The 21135-nt window shown below is 54.7% G+C and overlaps 1 protein-coding gene and 1 pseudogene across 8 annotated transcripts in view; one reads left to right on the top strand and one right to left on the bottom strand.

Moving 5' to 3' along the window:
* Positions 1 to 9029, bottom strand: part of DNAH2 (dynein axonemal heavy chain 2) — a 293067-nt gene extending 284038 nt beyond the window's left edge. For 6 of the 8 annotated variants that reach the window (XM_075908072.1, XM_075908076.1, XM_075908077.1 and 3 more), the window contains exons 1-2: positions 8899 to 9016; positions 7162 to 7297 (exon numbers count right to left, since the gene is read on the bottom strand). In XM_075908072.1, the coding sequence (XP_075764187.1) occupies positions 7162 to 7285 (124 nt within the window). In that variant the 5' untranslated portion in view covers positions 7286 to 7297; positions 8899 to 9016. Of the gene's footprint in view, positions 1 to 7161; positions 7298 to 7540; positions 7601 to 8898 lie in introns of all 8 variants that reach the window. The other 2 variants (XM_075908074.1, XM_075908075.1) reach the window with 2 other exon arrangements.
* A 165-nt stretch (positions 9030 to 9194) lies between these two features.
* On the top strand, positions 9195 to 12849 carry LOC102454336 (T-complex protein 1 subunit theta pseudogene; annotated as a pseudogene).
* Positions 12850 to 21135: the final 8286 nt, after the last annotated feature.

Here is a 21135-nt window from a genome sequence, read left to right as displayed (position 1 = left end):
CCGCCCTGAGCTCCCGGACATTTATATGCAGAGCCCGCTCTGCAGGAGACCACAAGCCCTGGGTTCTGGTACGCCCTAGGTGCGCTCCCCAACCTAGGTCGGAAGCGTCCATGACTAATGTCACTGGGGGGGAAGCACAGTGAATGGAACCCCACTGCAAACCACCACCTCCTGAGCCCACCACTGTAAGGAGGTAATCACCTCTGGAAGCACCGTCAGCACTGTGTCCCAGAGACCCCTGGACTGGTCGAACACCTTCACTAGCCAGGCCTGCAATGGTCTGAGTCTCATTCAAGTGTGGCGCACCACATACGTATATGCTGCCATGTGCCCCAGCAGCCTCGAGCACGCTCAGGCGGTCATCATGGGGAACCGGGTTAATTCGGAGACCAGATCCACTATAGCCACAAATCTGTTCCTGGAGAGGAAGGCTCACGTCACCGTGGCATCCATGAGGGCCCCCACAAATTCTAAGTGCTGACAGAGAGTCAGTGACGATTTTTCCTCGTTCAGCATGAGGCCTAGTCTCAGGAAGAGAGCCATTGTGAGGGATACATGTGCCTCCACTTGTTCGTAGGATCAGCCACGAATGAGCCAGTCGTCGAGGTATGGAAAGACGTGCACCCCCTTTTTGCAGAGGCATGCCGCCATGACCAACATGCATTTTGTGAAGACCCTGGGTGCTGTTGACAGGCCAAACGGGAGCACCGTAAATTGAAAATGACAATGGGACACTATAAAAACACAGAAACCTCCTGTGGCTCGATCTCATTGCCACGTGGAAGTAAGCATCTCTGAGGTCGAGAGTTGCATACCAGTCTCCTAACTCTAATACCGCGATCACAGATGCTTGGGTTACCATCCTGAACTTGGATTTCACCACCATCTTGTTGAGATCCCTGAGATCGAGAATGGGACAAACCCTGCCCTTGAGCTTGGGGACGATGAAATATCAGGAATAAAACCCCTTGCCCCGCAAACGTGGGGGGACCCTCTCTACCGCTCCCTTTTGTAGGCGTGCTAATACCTCCTGCCAGAGAATCCCTTCATGAGAGGTGTCCCTGAAAAGGGACAGGGAGGGTAGGTTGGAAGGGGGTGGGCCCAGGAAAGGGATAGCATTTCCACTCCTGACTATGCCCTCTGATAGAGGCAGCAGCATGGGAGATGGAGCAGGCAGCTTTTAACCCAGCTCCCTCCGAGCACTGGCTCCTGCCTGGCCCCCCTGCTGCTTCTGTGCAAGGCAGCAAGGGGGGAGAGAAGGCAGCTCTGCAGGAGCCAATATGGACAGGGAGCTGGTTCGAAAGTCAACTTCCCATATGTACCAGCTCTTGCTTGCCCCCTTCACTCTCTGTACTGCTGTCTCTTTATCAGAGGCAGCAGTGGGGGAAGGGGATGCAGCTCCACATGATCCTGCACAGATAGCAAGAGGGTGTATGTGTATTCTATAAGGCTTATCAGTTAATCATGTAGTCAACTACACATTGATGTCCCTACTAAGTATCAGGTCTGAAATATTTAGGTACTAATATCCTACAAAGATTGTCTTGCTCTCTCCACCTTTCTGAGCCCATGAAAGGTATCATTTGCTTGCATGAGCATTAAAGATTCTGTGGGATGTTTTTTGTAAGAGTCAGGAATCACTCTGATACCCCATCTAAAATGTCCTTTCTCCCTCCTGTCTGTGGTACTCTACTTCAGAAATGGCTACATTTCACTGCTGAAATTAAATCCAATGGATAAGCCTTAGCTATTGTCACTCCCAGTGCTAATCAACAACATTCAGTGCCAAACCTATCCCACTTAGGGATGTAAGTGACTAGTCGACTACCCAAAAAACAAATGCTTATCGGACAGTCGAGTAGGAACTCAACTAGTCGCTTCCCCCCCCTACCCCAGCTGCCTCTATCAGACAGTGGCAGCAAGAGGAGGGAGCACAAGCTGGTGCTGAGGGGAGCCAGCTTAAAAGCCAGTTCCCCTCCCCCCTGCACCATCGCCACAAGCGGCAGGACAAGCAAGGAGCAGTGGGGAAACGGCACGAGTGGGGATTGAAACAGTCCCACTCATTCTGGTCCCACTGCTGCACCTCTCCTTTTGAAATGTATAGAGCTGCCTGCAAGTCTTGTACATTTCTAAGGAAGAGGCAGAGGGGAACCCCTGCAAACAGGGACTACTTTGCTCCCTGCTGGCCCGGATTCCCACTGCCCCTCTCCCTTTGAAATACACAAGAGCTGCAAGCAGTTCTTGTACATTTTAAAAGGAGAGGCGCAGTGGGATAGTGAGCACCCCCTTTATCAACTAATCGAGGAGTTGATGGAAATTACATCAACTACTCAATTAGCTAATTAATTGAAATTTAACATCTCTAGTCTAAACAGGACTGCTGTGACAAATGGACACAGGATAAAAGCCTAATCTGGTGTGATGCTCAAGCCTGAATAAGCGATATTTGCCTTGGAAACAGACTCGACAGCTATTCCCTATTACACTTTGACTCTGTACACAGCTTAGTGAACCTCCTGCCCAGGATCTCTCCTCCTCCACCGCCACCCAATAGCCATTGAAGTGGCAATTGCTGAGTGATGCTAGTGCCGCATGGCCAGCCACACTCCCCACTTCTCTCCCCTTCTCCTATCACCTCTTCTCTTTCTGCAGCGCTTTAGAAACAGCTCCACGTATTAATGGACAATGACATGACTGAGCCACATATGTGAGGAGGAGGGGTGGCTTGGAGGAGAACAGGCAGTCATGGATTCTAGAATGAATCACTTGAGCATACAATTGCCCCCATTGAATGGACTGGAACTATTCAGGCATGCTTCTTAGCCCCTGAATGGCCAGGGGATGCAGGAGACTTCTCCTTTCACTCAAGTGTTAACAGCTTGAGACTCTGGTGCAGGAGGAACTTCGGATGTTTTCACTGCAGTAAGGACAGTGCACACTGGCATACCCCAGCTAGCTTGGAAGAAACTAGCTCACTCCAAATAGAAGCGTAGCATGGCCCGGGGCAGAACTGTACTCAGACAGCTAGTCCAACTACACTACTATTCGTAGCAAGCTATCTCAATCAAAGCTAGCTTGGACATGCTGACATCGCACCTCCTGACAGCTACATAGAGAACTCAGGGTGTGTCTTTCTGCTTCTACTGTGCAGTTCTGAGCCACTGCAGCACAGCATAGCACCTGGTGGCTGTCACTAGCCATCAAATGTTCAACCCAAGGTGCCTCTAATACTCACTGTCCCATTCAGGACCTGATCTTCAGAGGCACTGACTGAGCAACCCCAGCTCCCAATGGCATCAGCTGAAGTTGTTGGTGCTCTGCAGCTCAGAAAATCAGGCCCAGGTTGTCCTCATATAAGAACCGAAAACAGAGGCACCCAAAATGATCCTCTAAAGGGATTTGTTACTAGGAATGCAAGTGAGGTAATATCGGATCAACTTCTGTTGGTGGGAGCATCATCGGGCAGACCCAGCTATAACTTTGTATGCACCCATGGCCAAGAAACAGACAGGAGACGGCTACCAAGAGGGGAAATCTACATCTGGTCCTGATGACTCACGGCATATCAAGGGGGACCAGCATGTGGCCAGGCCATGCCCAGGCACAATGATATTATAGACCTAATCTTTATTCCCTTTCATCTTTTCTTCTGTTTCTTGTTCCCTTGTCCCTAATCAAACCCTCTGCACTTGGTGAATAAAACCCACCTGCAGCGTCATGTCCCAGGGAGCACACCCATGCAGCTCCCAGGGAGCTGCTTCCCAATTCAGCCAGCGTTCAGCTGCCTGACAAGGGGATGTCATTTCACTGACTGTCGTGGCAGATTGGATTGGAGCAGAAGCTCTGAGCAGAGCTGGCTTCGTGCACGTTACATTAGGCAGCAATGATCACTGGAACGTAAGAGCTAGCGTGAGCTCTGAAGAGCTGCTGCTGGGAATCCGGTTGGGTTACTGTGGTAACACACTGAAGGGAAACAATTTGAGGGGGAGGAGGGCTTGCAGACCTGGTTAAGATAAACATCTACAGCTAGGAGTTTGAAATGATGAGTCTGAAGAAAGGACTGCTTGAAAAAAAATGGATAAATTGGGGGTCCAAGACTGCGAGACAGAGCTTTTCACCTCTAGAGCATCAGTATGGTCTCACATGTGGGGGACCAGCTGGCTTACAGGGAGGCAGGGAACCGGATACAGGGCCTTTCACCTCCAGGATGTGAGTTCTGATCCAGCCCCATAGAGGGAGCAATAGCTGGCTTTTGGAAGGCAGAGAATGGGAGAGACACTGGACCTTTCCCTTCTAGAGCAGTGGCTGCATCTGGCACCATGTCAAAGATGACTGGTTAGTTTAGGGAGTGGGATAAGGAGCCTCTCACATTACAACAGCAGTTCAAACCCAGTGCCAGGCTGATGACATTTTAAACAAACTCCTCTCTCTTCCCCCCCCCCCCCCCCATTAAAACTATTTTAAAGGCAGCTGGGTCTCATGGATGCCCATAATGAACAACACTTGCGGATGTCTTCAGTAGTCTGATACATTTAATAGGGTGAAATGCAGGGCTGCATTTCACTTCCTATAGCAGGCCAGAATGTTAGCACTAGGTTTGATTGAACAAGGCAAGGCTTACACTGGACATAAGTTGGGTATAAACCTTCTTTTGGAAGCCCCCTTACTCCTCACGGAATGAGAAATACAGGGGCTGCCAAAAGAGCGTGTTTGCCAGAAAAACTCCTGCACTCTAGCCGTACCCTCACTAGGTTGAGAAAGGAGGTGCGGGCTCTGGGGTGGGAATGAGGGATTTGGGTGTGGTAAAAGGTGAGAGGTGCAAGCTCTGGGAGGGAATTTGGATGTGGGAGGATGTTGAGAAGGGGTTGCTGGCTCAGGGAAGGGGCTCCAGGCTGGGGAATGTTGGGGTGCTGAGCAAGCCACAGGCTTGTGGATGTGAGGGTGCAGGAGTTTGGGGGTAAGTGAGGGACTTAGAGCAGGGAGGTTGGGAGTATGATGGGCTCAGGACACAGATTTGCAGTGTGTAAATGTGAATGATGCAAGAGTGCTGTGGTAGAAGACTAAGGATGTGGGGTGTGCAGGAGTTTGGGAATGTGAGAGGCTCAGGACAGGGGATTCCAGGGGGGTCCCCAAATAGGCTCAGATTTGGGGTCGGGGTGGAGGTTACAGGAGTGTTATGATGCTGTGGCCAGATAAGGGCTTGGCCCCAATTGGGGGCATGTTGGCTAGGCTTCATTTTTAAATAAAATATTATGTCAAACACAAAAGGTTTCAGCATTGTCTTTATGAGAGGGACGGGTAACCTGTTTTCAATCAGGGGTCACTGATTGAAAGTCAGTCGGGGCCACACAAGTGAGATACAAAAACACAACTCCTCAAGCCTCACTAACGTGGCCCCAACTGTGCTGGTGGGGACAGGGAACAGGGTGCTGTGACAGGGGATAGGATGCTAGGGCAGGGGACAGGGTGCTTGTGGGTGCTGGGGCAGGGGACAAGGCATCAGTAGGTGCCAGGGCAGGGGACAGGGTGCCAGTAGGTGCTGGAGCAGGGTGCCAGTGCAGGGGACAGGGTACTTGTGGGGGTCTGGGCAGGGGGACAGGACAGGGAACGGTACCTGGGGATCCTGCAGCTGCGGGCCAAGGCCTAGGGAGCACGCAGACTTCTCCCCCGACCTCCAAACGGTGGCGCAGCACCTGAAACGCTGGTCTGTCGCATGCTTGCTGCTTTCCTGCGCGGGGGGGGAAGCACGGGGGTGGGAGGGGGAGTCCTGGACCGTGCCAGCTCCAACTGCTCGGGCAGTGCATGCCTTGCTCCTCTGCTCCCCACGGCAGCATGTGCTGCCTTAGCAGTTGGAGCTGGCACAGTCCCAGACTCCCACTCCCTCCCCCGTGCGCAGGAAGGCAGCAAGGAAACAAAGTCCCCAGGGCGACAGACCAGCAATTTAGGTACCGCGCCGGCTGTTTGGGTGGCGGGAGGTAAAGCAGCCCGTGCACTTCTGGGACCTGGCACGCAGCTGCAGAACAACTCCCCACTCCGCAGGAAGCCCGTGCTACCTCCATTGTCCCTGGAGGTAGCATCAATACGGCGCTCATCTTGGGGGTGGAGGCTGCAAGGGGGAGGCCACCAAAAGTCTCATGATCAACTGGTCGAGTCCCCAGGATCAACCAGTCAATCGCGATTGATGGGTTGGTGACCACATATCTCGAGTGTTAGCTCTGCAACAGGGACAATCACTCACCACTCTATTTGTAAAATGCAGCACTATAGGCCCCACTGTAATCATAACAATAGACCTGATAGGAGCAGGTTAGATCAGAAGTTTGCAACCATTTTTCATTTGCAGGCCCCTAACATTTTTTTTAATGGAGATGCAGCACTCTTTGACAATTACAGATACATTGCTCTATAGGGACAACCTTCTTTTGCGGCCTCCTTAGACATACCCTGTCTGTCCACAAACTAGAGGTTGAAAACGATCGAGTTAAATAATACGGTGGCTAAAATGCCAGAATCCTGTTGGCCAATGTTAGCATGAGAATAAAAGGGGATAAACTGACCACAAATAAATGTAGGCTGGAAATTAGAAGGTTTCTGACTCTAACCCAATCTTTCAGCCTCCAGATGAATAAATCATAGAAATCTGGTCCACTTCCTCCTATCTCCTAGTGAGGTCTAGGTGCCTCCTACAGCCTGAAGGTTTAGAGAGGTTCTGGACAGCCTCCCAATAGATATAGTGGGAACAAACAACTTAACTAGTTTGAAGATGGAGCTTGATATGTTTAAACAGAATATGACAGGATGACTTGGAACATAACCTAGGAGGACTTTGTCAGTCCTATGTATGTGGGCTCTCCCACAGATGGAGCTGACAACTCAAACAATGCAGGGAATGTTAAGGCCTGCAGTTCTCATGGACTTCAGCACAACACTTGAAAATCAGGCCCTAAGAGTACAGTCAAGGCCCAAGAGCCTGCAGGCTGGCCAAACGTCTAGTTATTTGACATGACCTTTGCATCCAAATTTGAAACAGATTAGGATACATAGAGCTAGTGGCAAGATTTACAGAGGTGCTGAGCATTTGTGTTCATGGCATTATGGGGCACTCAGGGCATTGGATCATCTGCATAGTAGGCAGAACTAGTAAAAGGTTTGAGGAAATACCCGTCTCCTCTGGTGGAGGTGCCGGCTGGCCCACTTCACTATCCAATACCAAAGAAGATCTCTGTGCAGTGCTTTTGCGCTGTTTTTTGTCACCCGCCGTGCCACGGCGGCGAGCACTCATCATTCACCAAAGGCTCTGTGAAGAAAAAGAATGTGTATTTAGGAAACATACTGTTTAACTAGAAGAAAGAACAGTATAACACAGCAGGTGGGACAAAGAATCAAGGTCCTATTCCCAGCTCTTTGAGGGGGGTGGGGTTTTGGGAGGGTGCCAGGAGTCTGGACTCCTGGGTTCTATCCCTGATGCTAGGAGGGGAGTGGGATCCAGAGGGTTACAGCAGGAGACTCTGTTATCCTGCCCCTTGCATGGTCTCCTTACCAAAGAGGAAAGCAGGCACAAAGTACTATTATTCTCTTCAGGTGGCTTTTACACCATTTGCTGTGGGGTAAATGATTGCACACTGAACAGAGCAATGGAGGATCAGTTCTGTTCCTGCTATGCCATTAACTAGCTGTGCCTTTGAGGGAAAGTCACTTACTGTCTCTAGCAAACCCATGTATGCCCTATTCTTTCTCCCCAAATTCATCCTGGAGAAGGAAGAAGGGATACATGAGAGAGATGGCTATGGGGGTGGAGGCAGGTGGGAAAGGAAAGGTGGGGTAGCTGTGGGAGTGGGGGCAGGTGGAAAGAGGCATATGGGAGGCAGCTGTAGGGGCAAGTAGAAGAGGGTGGGGGTCACAGGAGTGTGTAGGTGGGAAGGGATAGCTGTGGAGGAGGGGACAGGTGAGGTGTAGCTGCTGGGGAGGGGGCAGGTGAGTAGGACTGAGGGAAGGACAGGTGGGATGGGCAGCTGTGAGGGATGAGCAGGCAGAGGGGAGGGAGCAGGTTTAAAGGGTGGGGTAGTGTGGGAAGGAGATAGGAAAGAGGTAGATGGGACATGAGAGGGATAGCTGTGGGGGAGACATTCTGGGAGTACAGTCAGAAGAGCAAACTAGGCCACACATCCATCCCACACTCTTTTACCTGCCACCTAACCCATGCCTCCCTTTCATTTGCTCCTGCTCGCTCCTTCCCCTCCAATTCCTGTTCTCCCCACCTCTCCAAATCTCTTATCTCAAACCCCTCCCTACACACCCAACCTCCTTCCCATTTGCTTCTCAGGGCTCCTCACACCTGCCTTTCCCCATACTTCACATCTGCCACTCTCTCCTCACCACCTCCCCTCCTCCCAGCTGCCACCACCTGCCCTTTCTCCTCCGATAGCTGCCCATTACTTCACAACTGCAGCTTCCTCAAAATTCATACCTGTCCCCCTCCCTCTTCATATCTGCCCCACCAGTACTCTTCCCACTTCCCCTCTCCTCACCTGCCACCTCCACTTGTTAGCCCTCCTTCAGACTGCTCTACCCCTCAGTCTCCCCACCCACTTTTCCTTCCCCTCCACACCTGGCCTTCTCCTCACTTACCACACCCCAAGAAACTTCAACCTTAAATCTGCACCCCTAACCCACATGTCCCCTTCATTTCCAGCACCTACCCTCTGCAGGGCACCCTCCCTCTCTCCACCACAGCTTCCCATCCCACTTCCCAGCTGCCCTTGCCCTCCCCCTTCCCTATAGATACCCTTCCCATCTGTGCCCTCCCCCACAGCTACCCCTTCTAACATGCCCCTCCCACCTACCCCCATCCCCACAGCTACCCCCCCACCTGCCCCTTCCCCACACCGGTCCCCTCACCCCAGACCCGCACGCTCCGCTCCAACTCGCCCCTCAGGTCCTGCCCACCCGCAGTGTCTCCCCGGGCAACCAAGCAACGGACGCTGTGTCGAGGACACGCGCCAGGGAGGGAGCCAATGAGGAAGGGCCGGGGGGGGAGGGGACGGGGAGCGCGTTCCTCTTGAGTGTGACGCTTGGAGCGAGAGGAGGGGTTGCGGGAGGAGCGTGTGCCGCTTGAGTGACGGTTGAGACGAGGGAGGGGTCGGGGCGGGAGCGCGCGCCGCTTGAGTGACAGTTGGGGCGAGGGGAGGGTGGAGGAACGACTTTGGCGGGCAGAGAGAGACGCCTGATTGGAGAACCTGGGGTAGAGTGGCGGGAGCAGAAGAGATGGGCGGGACTATAATCTTGTAGCCTGTCAATTTTGCCCAGGGAGGCCGATGATTGGAAGACTGGAGGCATAGGGGTGAGAAAAAGGGGAGGGTCTCCCCAAATTCCCTTGGGTGTCAGGACGATTTTATTGCTTTGTCACAGTTCCTATCAAAGCTTAGGATTAGTCCCAGAATGGATTGCTGAGCCCCAGTGTGAGCCAAAGTCCCAGAATGCATTGCATTGCTGCACTCTGGTGCTAGCAGAGCTCTCAGAATGCATTGCTGCGCTCCAGTGCAAGTGGTGGTCCCAGAATGCATTGCTGCACCACAGTGCAAGAGGAGCTCACACAATGCATTGTTGTGCCTTGGTGTGAGTAGAGATCCCAGAATGCATTGTTGCACCCCAGTGCCAACGGAGGTACTTGAATGCATTACTGTGCTGCAGCAGGTGCATATCTCCCAGAATGCATTGCTGTACTCTGGTGCAAGCAGAGCTCCCAAAATACATTGCTTCACCACATTGCAAGCGGAAGCCCTAGATTGCATTGCTGTGCTCCAGTGTGAGCGGAGGTCCTAGAATGTCTTGCTGTAGCACACAAAGAACAAGGCTGAGCTGGGAGAAAGCTGCATTGCTTCCTTGGTGCTCTGGGGTTTGGTACCCTGTGGAGTTGGTTGCAAGCTGTGACCTGGCGGTCGTGGCATGTGTCCTTGGCGGGTTGAGTCCCTTCAGCACAGGAAGTGGAGAAGATTCCCATTTCTAGTGAAAATAGCAAAGGGAGAGGAGTCATAACTCCCTGGAGTAGGGGAAGGAGCTGATCCAAAACCAATTTCCTAGGAGCTTGGAGCAGGAATCTGCTTGGGGGAATGTGATTGCAAGGAAGGGCCTGGTTATCCCTGAATATGAGGGGATGTGGGCTTTGCTTGAGGGTCTCTGGGTGGGGCAGCAGCTAACTGTCCTACGGCACCAAAAGGGAGGAAGAGTCAGGAGTCTCAGTGTGGATGGATGGATGGATGGATGGATGGATGGATGGATGGATGGATGGGCAGGTCCTCGCGTAGACCGTTCAGTGCTCTCAAACCAGCCCCTCCATTCAGTGCTGTGGAAATGCAGCCACCTCTGGGGTGGAACGGGAGGTGGAGCTGTGAGATGATGGACAGGCGGGTCTCAGGCTGCTGGAGACAGCCTGGAGTGGCAGGGTTAGCAGAATAGGAAGGATCCTGGACCCACCCCAGCTCCCATGAATCTGCTCCTACCCTCATTCCCCCCCATCCTGCCCAACCCAGTGATGACCTCACTGCCACACTGGCCAATGGGAGAGTGTGAGAGCTCCAACGTGGAACGTGCCACTGTGACATCCCGTTTACTTACAGTTTGCAGCTGCTGGTTACCGACTGTTTACTTACAGTTTGCAGCTGCTGGCTACCGACCCCTGGTGCCAGCCAGAGGACCCTGGTGTCAGAGCCTCTTTGTCCCACTCAAAAAGTGAGCAGGGCTGGGCGGCAGGTGTGGGGATGTGGATGAGACCACTGCATGGCAATAGGGGCTGTTGGGCAACGATATCCCAGAGCCAGCACCCCCTGGAGGGAATAGGTCCCCCTTGCATTCCCTGCCCCCCTAAACCAGCCAGTCCCTGGGGCTAGGTGGGAGTCAACGGCCCCTAGAGAGGACATGTGCTGTGCCATGTTCCCCATCTTCCTGAGCCAGCCAGTACCAGCCCTGGGGCCAGGTGGGAGCTGGCACCCCTGCAGGGGACAGGCCTCGTGCCCTATTCCCTCCTCCAGCCAGCTCTACTGTGGCCATTTTTCATCTCTTTTCCCTCAGGTCATGGCTGCCCATGTGCCCTTACCCCCAGGCCTGCCCCAGTTGCTCAAAGCTGGCACCAGGTTCTTCTCTGGCCTGCAGGAGTCACTCTTCAGCAACATCGCAGCTTGCCGGGCCCTAGCATTCTGCTTACGCACTTCCTATGGGCCACTGGGCCGCAACAAGCTGGTAATCAACCACCTGGGCAAGACCCTGTGCACGACCCATGCAGGCACTATCCTGCGGGAGTTGGAGCTGGAGAACCCAGTGGCACGGCTGCTGGCTGCCGCCAGCCAGGCTCAGGAGGAGGAGATGGGTGATGGGGCCAACGCCGTGGCACTGCTAGCTGGGGCGCTGCTGGACAATGCTGAGAAGCTGCTGCGATCTGGCCTGCCCATGGCTGCTATCCGGGAGGGCTATGAAGTGGCTAGCAAGGAAGCCCTGCGACTGCTTCCCAGCCTGGCCTGCCACATGCTGGCAGATCTCTGGGACACAGAGGGGGTGGCCTGGGCCCTACATGCCGCCGTGGGCAGCAAGCTGTTTGGCTACCAGGATTTCCTCACTGGCCTGGTGGCCCAGTCCTGTGTGGCCGTACTGAGCCCAGAAGGCACCTTCAACCCTGATAATGTCCGGCTCTGCAAGGTGCCGGGGGGCGGTGTCACCGATTCCTGCCTGCTGCAGGGTATGGTTTTCTGCACCGAGGTTGAGAGCCAGTCACACCAGGCAGAGGAGGCCCGGATTGCCATCTATTGCTGCCCTTTCGGCCTAGCCAGTACCGAGGCCAAAGGCACAGTGGTATTTCAGGGGGCGGCGGAGATGCGGGCTTACAGTGGAACCGAGGAGGAGCTGCTAGGGCGGCATGTGCGGGCCATTGCTGAGGAGGGAGCTGCCGTGGTGGTGGTGGGTGGGCGAGTGGACCCACTGGCCCTGCACTATGCTGACAAATTGGGCTTGCTGGTGGTGCGGCTCAGCTCCCGGCTGGAGCTGCAGCGCCTGTGCCATACCGTGGGTGCTACCCCCCTCACAAGTCTGGTACCCCCACCACCCGGCACCATGGGGTATTGCCAACGTGTTTACCTGAGTGAGATCGGGAGCACACCTGTGGTGGTGTTCCGCCAGGATGGGACCACCTGCCCCGTGGCCACCCTGGTGCTGCGTGGCGCCACCGACGAGCTCCTCTGCAATTTGGAAGAGGCAGTGAAGGATGGTGTGAACGTCTACAAGGCCCTGGTGAGTGACCGCCGGCTGCTGCCTGGAGCAGGTGCCACTGAGATGGCCTTGGCTGTGCGTCTGTCGACACTGGGTACCTATACCCCTGGTCTGGAGCAGTATGGCATTCTGGAGTTTGCCCAGGCCTTGAAGACCCTGCCAGCAGCATTGGCAGAGAATGCGGGGCTGCCAGTCAATGAGACCATGGCCATGCTGGAGGCCCTGCACCAACTGGGCCGGGCCAACACTGGTGTCCAGTTGAGCAAGGAGGGGGCTCCCACCATGGACGCAGCCCAGGAGGGTGTGTTGGATGCCTTATTGGTCAAGCAAAGGGCCATCTGCCTGGCCACCCACACAGCCACCACCCTGCTGAGCGTTAGCCACATCCTGATGTCCAAGAAGAGTGGGGGCCCCAAGGTCCGGGGGGACAACCCTAACTGGGACCTGGAACCGGACTCCCTCGAGTGAGCTGCTGCCTGAGACTGGCACCCTTGTAGAGCCCCCCTTGACCCCAGGACCTCCACTTTCCTCCCACCCCTTCCCTGAGATCCCACTTTTGACAACCCAATAAACAATGTCTCATGGTGTCCCACACATGCTGCTGTCAGTCTCTTGCTGGGCCCCTGCTCAGGGCTATGGAGGGAAAGGGGTATGCATGAAGACTGGACAGATGGTTGGGGCTGTGCAGGGAGAGCTGGGTGTGGGGGGACAGACAGACAGGTATGCGGAGAGATGAATAGGCAAATGGGGGGGATGCATGTAAGGAGATAGACCCTCCTGGGTTCCCTGGGAATATACAGATATCTTACTGCAGCATGCACAGGCTTCAGCCACGCTGCTCAGACCTGCCCCCTTGAAACTGAGATCAGAGCCCCATTGCGTCAGGTCCTGCAGAGACACGCCCCCTAGTTGAGGTCAGCAACTCTTACTGCATGCACCAGTTGCAGGGAGTGGGGAGCTGCTGGGATGTGGGTCCAGCCCTGCCTGTCAGGGGAGAGCAGCCCCTGCAGATCCTCCACCCTGCTACCTGCACCTTAATGTCCCCTGGGGCCCTCATTTGTTTCCATCCTCTCAGGCCCACTACAGGCCCCAACGGGCAGGCTGGTCCTTCCCCCATTGCCTATAGGTAGCTCTGAGAGCCAGCAAACCTGGCCACTATGCTAAGCCAGACTCTCCACACTGGGAATAGTGATAGAAATGTAGCCGTGTTAGTCTGGGGTAGTTGAAGCAAAATGCAGGACAACGTAGCACTTTAAAGACTAACAAGATGGTTTATTAGATGATGAGCTTTCGTGGGCCAGACCCACTTCCTCAGATCAAATAGTGGAAGAAAGTAGTCACAACCATATATACCAAAGGATACAATTAAAAAAATGAACAAATATGAAAAGGACAAATCACATTGCAGAACAGGAGGGGGATGCAGGGGGGTGGGGAAGGAAGGAAGGTAAGTGTCTGTGAATTGATGATATTAGAGGTAGGGAGAGTGGGATGTTTGTGAGTTAATGGTATTAGAGGTGATAATTGGGGAAACTATCTTGGTAATGGGTGAGATAGTTCAAGTGTTTGTTGAGTCCTTTTTGGAAAGTGTCGAATTTTAACATGAATGACAGTTCAGAGGATTCCCTTTCAAGTGCAGATGTAAAAGGTCTTTGTAGCAGAATGCAGGTGGTTAAGTCATTGAGAGAGTGTCCTTTCTGGTTAAAATGGCAAGAAACTGTTTTTTCTTTGTGATCTTGTCTGATATCTGTTTTGTGGGCATTAATCCTTTGGCGAAGTGTCTGAGATGTTTGTCCAATGTACATAGCAGACGGACACTTTCGGCACATGATAGCATAGATTATATTTCTGGATGCGCAGGAATATGTGTTCTTGATCTTATAACTCACTTGGTTAGGTCCAATAATGGTATCAGCAGAATGAATATGTGGACAAAGCTGGCAATGGGGTTTGTTGCAAGGGAAGGTACCAGGGTTGGTATTAGTGTGGTATGTCCTGTGGTGGTTGGTAAGAATCATCTTGAGGTTAGGTGGTTGTCTATAGGAGACTATGGGTCTGTCTCCCAGAGCCTCTTTGAGTATGGTATCCTGTTCCAGTATAGGCTGTAGTTTATTGCAGGCCCAGCACCCTGGAGCCAAAGATGCAACAGGGAGCTCCCCAGGGAGCTAACATACTTGCTTCAGCCAGGCCAACTTGTCCACACCTCCCATGCACATTAGGCATAGTCAGTACCATGTTAGAGATGGGGAAACTGAAGCACAGAACAGGTACTAGACAGGACAAAATATATAACCCAGGCGTCCTGGCTCCCAGCTCCAACCCACCAGTACCCACTCTCCTCCCAGAGCCAGGGAGAGAACCCAGTCCCTTGCTCTAACCACTAGATACCACTCCCTTCCCATAGCTGGGGAGAGAATCCAGGATTCCAGGCTCCCTAGTCTGGCTAAGTTCAACCCACTAGGGCACCAGTGATTTCTGTCACTCCAAGAAGGAGAAGGTCACTAGGTCTAGATCAGAGCTGTTGCCAACCTTCCCCCTACATAAAGGGCCTAGATGTTGCTCTGTAGCCAGGGCCATAACAAGAGTGGGGCAAGTGGGGCACTCACCCCAGGTGCATCATAATCAGGGTTGCAAATACGCAATAAAGAAAAATAATAAGCTGCCAAAGTAAAGAGTGTGACACATGCTAACCTAAGGAGAGGGGGCACATAATTAATATTTTACCCCGGCACAAAAATACCTAGCTACAATGCTGTCTGCAGCAGCCCTCATTCTCTTCCTCACCCACTCCCCCAGTGTTGCAGAGGCTCAAACTTCTCATACTCCCAAGGGCCAAACAGAAAAGTGGAACTGGACGGGATAAAGAAAAAGGAGGTTAATCCTCACCCATTCATGATGGCAGAGTCACCACCAGGTGGCACCATAGCAAGGCTGTCTGGCACCCTCCCCTGCCCTGGGAAAGAGCCAAATTCAGCTCCAAGTTGATGAAGCTGCCAGGGCTGGGCTAGCAGAGCCTGTAGGTTGGGAGTGAGAGGCACTAGCAGACCTGGGGGAGCTCAGGGTTGGGATGGCAGAGATTGCGAGTGCCATTGGGGGGGGGGGCACTTCCCTCTTGACCTGCATTAACCTCCAGAGTGTTGATGGAAGTGGGGGAGGGACTGAGTGGAATCTCAATTGGCCCTAATTAAGCCCTGGCTCCGGAAGAGCCCTTGATTGCATTTACATTAAAAACAAAACTAATGACATTTCTTCCTTGTATCTAGGATTGTCCCTCCTCCCATCCCACATAGAGCTGCACAGCTCACCACTGGGGCAGAAGGAAAAGATGCAACCCCCTTCTTGACACAGGCATGGATGGGGAGCCAGATGGAGCCCCCAAGATCCCTCCCATCCCTCCAGAGCATAGATGGAGGTGGGATGGCAGAAAATCAGAGTGCGGGCTTAGCACTGGGTGCTCTCCCTCAGCTGGCAGGGTTAGCCCTGGGTGGCCCTAGTGGGTATTGTGGGGCAGGGGCTTGAAATGGGGTGCTCTCCCCTGGTGGGTTGGGCTGGACCCAGAACAGTGCTAGGGGCAGCATGCAGGGCAGAGGATTCAGAAGGAGGTGCTCTCCCTTGGCAGGCAGGGCTGGATTGAAGCTGGAACTGGGAAAGGTCCCCACTGTCTCCCCAAACCAACCCCTCCCTTATCTATCCCCATCTTCATCCTCTCCCTCTGCCCTCCCCACCTGTCTCCTACCTAAGCCAATCTTTGGGGGCCTGCCACCACCCTAAATCTTTGGGGTATCCCCTTCCCACCTGCACTTCCCTGTCTCCTCCAGCACCTACAGGAGTGTCCCACACTATGTAAGTATATCAGCCTGGTGCTGGTAGCAGACTATAGGGGGCTGGGGAATAAAGAAGCATGTTGCTGAGCAAGGAAGAAGGCTGCGGGGGCACTATGGGATAATGATGGAGGCCACTGGCAGGCAGGGGGCCTGGGAACAGCCCTGCGCAGAAGTTAAAAATTGCCAGTTGGGAAAGGTCAGGTCCCTGTGGGAGCAGATGCCTGAACCACTGTGCCCAGCTACAGGACGGTTTCCCCGGTTCCGCATGGTAGGCAGCTCCTGGAGCCACACCCACAAGGACCTGGCCTTTACCAGTTGACAGCAGTTCCTTTCTCCCTGGGGCTGTTCCCAGCCCCCTGCCTCCTAAGGGGGGAACAGCCAGTGGGGGGAATGTGCCAGACAGCAGGATCTCAGGCTCAGACTTGAATCCCACGTCTTGGCTTGCACTGAACATTGGGATCCATGCCAATGTCTGCTGTTCCCCTCACTCCTGACCCACAGCCCTTGCCCGCCCAGCCCTGGGCACCCTGAATGGCTTTGTCTGTCCGCAGTGTGTAGGGGTGGCTGGAACTGGCTGGTTCAGAGGATCGGGACTCAGCTGCAGGACTGTCTGAGGGGTGCTGGTCCCAGTCCCTTCCCACCAGTGGGGAAGGAACCCAGTGTGACGGCGTGTTGGGATCCCCCGCCTCCTGCACCCCCAAAAGGGCACGAACAGACTCCACCAGCCAGTAGAACAGAGGGAGTTTATTGCCTCTCCAGAATACAGCACAGCACAGATGTCACCAGGTTACAGGGCAGGCCTAGGATGCCTCAGCCCCCCTTGATATGGGGTGGAGGGTCTGGCTTCTAAACCCCCCAGCCTGTTGCTGAGGCTGCTTCCTCCATGCTCCCAGACAGAAAACTAACTAACTCTCCTCCAGCCCTGCCCTCCAGCCAGGGGCGGCATTCCACCTTCCTTTGTTTCTCCCCATGGGGGTTAGCTGGTCAGACAGGTTTGGAGCCCCCTTTGCATAATGACCAGACAGCAGAGGTCGTCACAGCCTTAGCAAGTTACCCGCACTACGTCACACCCAGGAACCCTTGTTCCAACACACACAGACCCAGTGATGTGGGCAGGCTCCATTTGATTTATCCCCATTTTAATAAGGCCAGATTCCTGCCCCACATGGCCATTGCCTGGAATATCACTACCATGGGGAGGGAGGGCTGACAAGAAGAGACACCCCACTCCCCTTTTTCCAAAGCCTTCTCCAACATCTCCTCCACAGGCTACCTGCCCTTTGGGCCGCATCTGGTTCACACTTGCTGGGTTCTGCGTGGCTGTGAGATATCTCTGCTAGCACCTTCAGACCTCCTGGTGTCTCCTGGCCCCGCACCTCCCGTGCTCCTACTCTGGTCCCCTCCCCTCTCACCTTCCATCAATCTCTTCATCTGCTGAATTCCCTCATCTCCTTCAGTCATCCACCTCCTTCCCTTCTTGCCCTCCAGTATTCCCCAATGCACCTGCATACTCCCAGGGCTCCCTCAGCTCTGCTGGCCTCTCACTCCTGACCCACAGCCCCTCCCATCCCATTCCTGCCACCCCCAGCTCTGCTGGTGCCCCTCACTCCTGACTCATAGCCCCTTCCAAGCTCTGCCCTCCCTCTCTTCCAGCCCCTACCCTCACGCAGAGCTGGCCCAGGAGTGTGGGAAGCCAAGGACATTTGCAGACAATCCACTCCCCCCCCAGCCATGTGTGATTGATGGGGACTTTAAATTAAAACTCGATATTTTCTCTCCTGTATTAAATGTCTGTTTCCAGGGCAACCCCCACCCCGCACCATCCTTGCCTGACAGTGCCGGGCCTGGCCTCTCGTTCCCTGTTTGCTAAGCGCACAGCTGGGCTATTGGCCCATCCCAGCCATCACCCAGGGCAGTCCCTGGCCCACACAGCCCAACGCTACAGAGACCACACAGGGCCTGTCCCTTCTAGGGGGCGCCGGCTCCCATCCAGCCCCAAGGCAGGGACTGACTGGCTCAGGGAGGTGAGGAATGGGGCACAGGGCCTGTCCCCTCTAGGAGTGCCTGGCCCTTCTAGGCAACCCTGACCCCTCCCCTACTGCACCCCATAGCCCTACTCTAACATCACACCTGCCTCAACCCCAACTCTAACCTCTGATCCCGCCTCCTTACGCTGATCCTTAATCCCTGACATCTAACCCAACCCTGAACCATGACCCTGACTCCTACACTGACTCCAACCATTAACCCTGCACTGCCCAAACCCCTCTGCAAGCCCCCCTCCTCCCAGTGTGAATCCCTCACCCCCCAACCCCTGCTGCACCCCACTGAGCACCAGGCTGAAACACCACAACAATCGCAAACCCCCAGCAGGCCCAGACCCTGCTCCTGTGTGCAACCAGTTCATAGGGAACTCTGTAAGGGAGCACCAGACCTATCCCCCAGTTCTCCCCCACAGGGCTGACTGCTCTCTGCCCTGCCCCTTTTGTCCTTGCCTCCCCTTTCTGGGGGCACAGAGGTCACCCACCTTGCCACAGAGCCCACAGTGGATGTCAGCCCCGCTGCCAGGGAGAGAACCCGGGAGTCCTAACTCCCAGGCCCCCTGCTCTAAACCAACAACCCCCACTCCTCTCCCAGAGCCAGGGAGAGAACCCAGGAGTACTGATTCCAAGCCTCCCTGCTCTAGCCCACTAGGCCTCACTCCCCTTGCAGAGCCAGGAAGAGAACCCAGGATCCTGACTCCCACCCCCCCCCCCCTCCATCACAGCAGGCCATTGTGACCCCAACAGTTGGGCCTTGGCCTCACAGGCAGTTGCCAGGTGTCCCACTAGGGGGCAGCGTTTGCCTAGGTCTCTCTCCCTCGTCTCATTAGTGCGGTGGCCGTGGCGGGGGTGCAGGGGAGGGGACTGGCCCAGGGTGAGGAGTGGACGCACAGTGTGTGCCTGCTAACACTCCCTTGGGCAAAGGGGGAGCAGTCTGTGCCCTGGTTCCAGAGGACACTGGTCAGGCAGTAGACTGGCTGACCCTGCCCATATCAGCTGCAAGGGGGGAAATGAGGCAAGGGAAGAGGGGGCTATGAGTGTTGGCAGGGCGGGGGGAGGGACTGTGAGCCCACAGCAACTGACTCTCATAGGGAATAGACTCCTTCAGTCATGCGAGGCCCTGCAGCTGGGTGGGGGATTGGGGGCCGAGTGGAGGATGGGGGAAGGCGAGAGGGAGGGAGAGATGGGGTAGATGGGCATAGACAGACAGACAGATTAGATAGATAGATTAGAGTAGATAATGTGAGGGAGCTTTGCTGGCAGACACAGACTGAGGGCTATATGTAGATCAGTTCATCTGGGGCAAGATATTTCTGACCGCACAGCGGGCACTCTCCCCTGGCAGCCAGTGCCAGCCCTACGGGGCAGCCTTCGACCCCATTGGCCTCTCAAAGCTGGGCATGGAATCCAAGCAGCCTGGCACCCAGCCACCTCTCCCCTTGCTCTGACCCATGGGTGAGGGGCCAGCTTTCTCTGACCCTAGATTTATTCACCCCATTGCCCAGCACTCACCAGGGCTGGGAACTGGGGGAGGGGAGACATTTAAAGAGACAGCAGCAGATGTGACCATTTGAATTTCCACCCAATCTCCTCCCCATGTCTGCTCCACAGCCCAAGGCTGGGACCTCTGCCTCAAGCTGCCCCAACCCCTCTGAGAGACACAGTCTCTGCCTTCAAAGCGCTCACAATCCTTGTGCTCTGACTCATGAGGCCCCACTCCGCTCCCAGAGATGGCTTCCAGGCAAGGGTTGGGGGCAGGGAGGCTAGAGGCTACAGCGTTGTTTCCTGGGCAGGAGAAAAACGTGACCTAATTGGGGAGTGACCCCAGGTGACCCCTGGCTGGAGGCAGGGATCTGTGGCTGGCTGAGCTAATAGCCCGGATGGTCTCTCATTAGCTGCACCTACCCCCCTTCTGTGCCCCCCACATCGCTCCTATGGCAATGGGTGGGAAGGTATGAATTAGAAATGGCAGCACTAAGTGTCAGAATGCCTGGGTTCATGGGGAGGGAGTGGGAACTGGTAGGTCAGAGAACATGAGAGCTGGGAGCCAGGACTCCTAGGTTCTCTCCCTAGCTCTGGGGAAATAGTGGGGGCCGGTGGTTGGGGTGAGAGCCAGAACTCCTGGGTTCTGTTCTGAGTCATTGCACCCCTTTGCATGGGACCTGATTCTAACCAGAGCCCCCTAGAGGGGAACCCCTCATCCCCTTATCTGCCAATTCCGTTTCCCTCTCCTCCCTGCTGCTTCTGCAGCAAATTCTGCCTCCAACCACGCTGCACAAGGCCCTTGTGTGAATGGATCTGACAGCAGCCGACATGGCCCCCCTCCGCTTCCCACCTTCCCTCCCCAGGCTGAGTCTGTCCCATACACCATGGATCTAATGAGGATTCAACACCCTCCCCCACCCTCATGTGCAGTCTCTCCAAGATTGGGGTGGGGGGGGGGGGTAAGGCCTGGATTTCCAGTGCCCTACTTTGGCCTGGCTTACATCAGCTAGGAACAGAGACAGGGTCCCCCACCCCCACCCTCAGCCCTGTCACATCTAGGATCCTTGTCAGGGTGAAGCAGCGACAAGGACTTGGGAGGTTATTTCATGAGAGAAGGAGAGAGACACTAGGTAAAACTCGGCAGGCAAAAGGGCAGGGAGGCTGTCCACTCTAGAGGGGGCACTGTCTCTCATTTAGCCCCAGGGTAGGAGCTGGTTGACTCAAGGGAGCAAGGAATGGGGCACAAAGCCTTTCCCCTCAAGGGGGCACTAGCTTCCACCCATCTCCAGGGTAGGGACTGTCTGGCTCAGGGAGTCAGGGAATGGAACATGGGGCCTTTCTCCTTTAGGCTCCCAAGCCCCCTGCTCCCATCCAGCTCCAGGGAGGTGACTGCTTGGTTCAGAGGGGCACATAATGGCGCACCAGGTCTGTCCTTTCTTGGGGGCATCAGTAGTGACTATATATGCCAAGTGCCCACCCAACTCAGGATGTGAAGCCACAGTGAATGTTCCCCCCTTGCTGTACAAGAG

The sequence above is a fragment of the Pelodiscus sinensis genome, chromosome 24, assembly GCF_049634645.1.
Source record: "Pelodiscus sinensis isolate JC-2024 chromosome 24, ASM4963464v1, whole genome shotgun sequence".
NCBI classification, from domain to species: domain Eukaryota; kingdom Metazoa; phylum Chordata; order Testudines; family Trionychidae; genus Pelodiscus; species Pelodiscus sinensis.
Note: the sequence above shows the minus strand (reverse complement) of the source record. Positions and strands in the feature narration are given on the sequence as shown.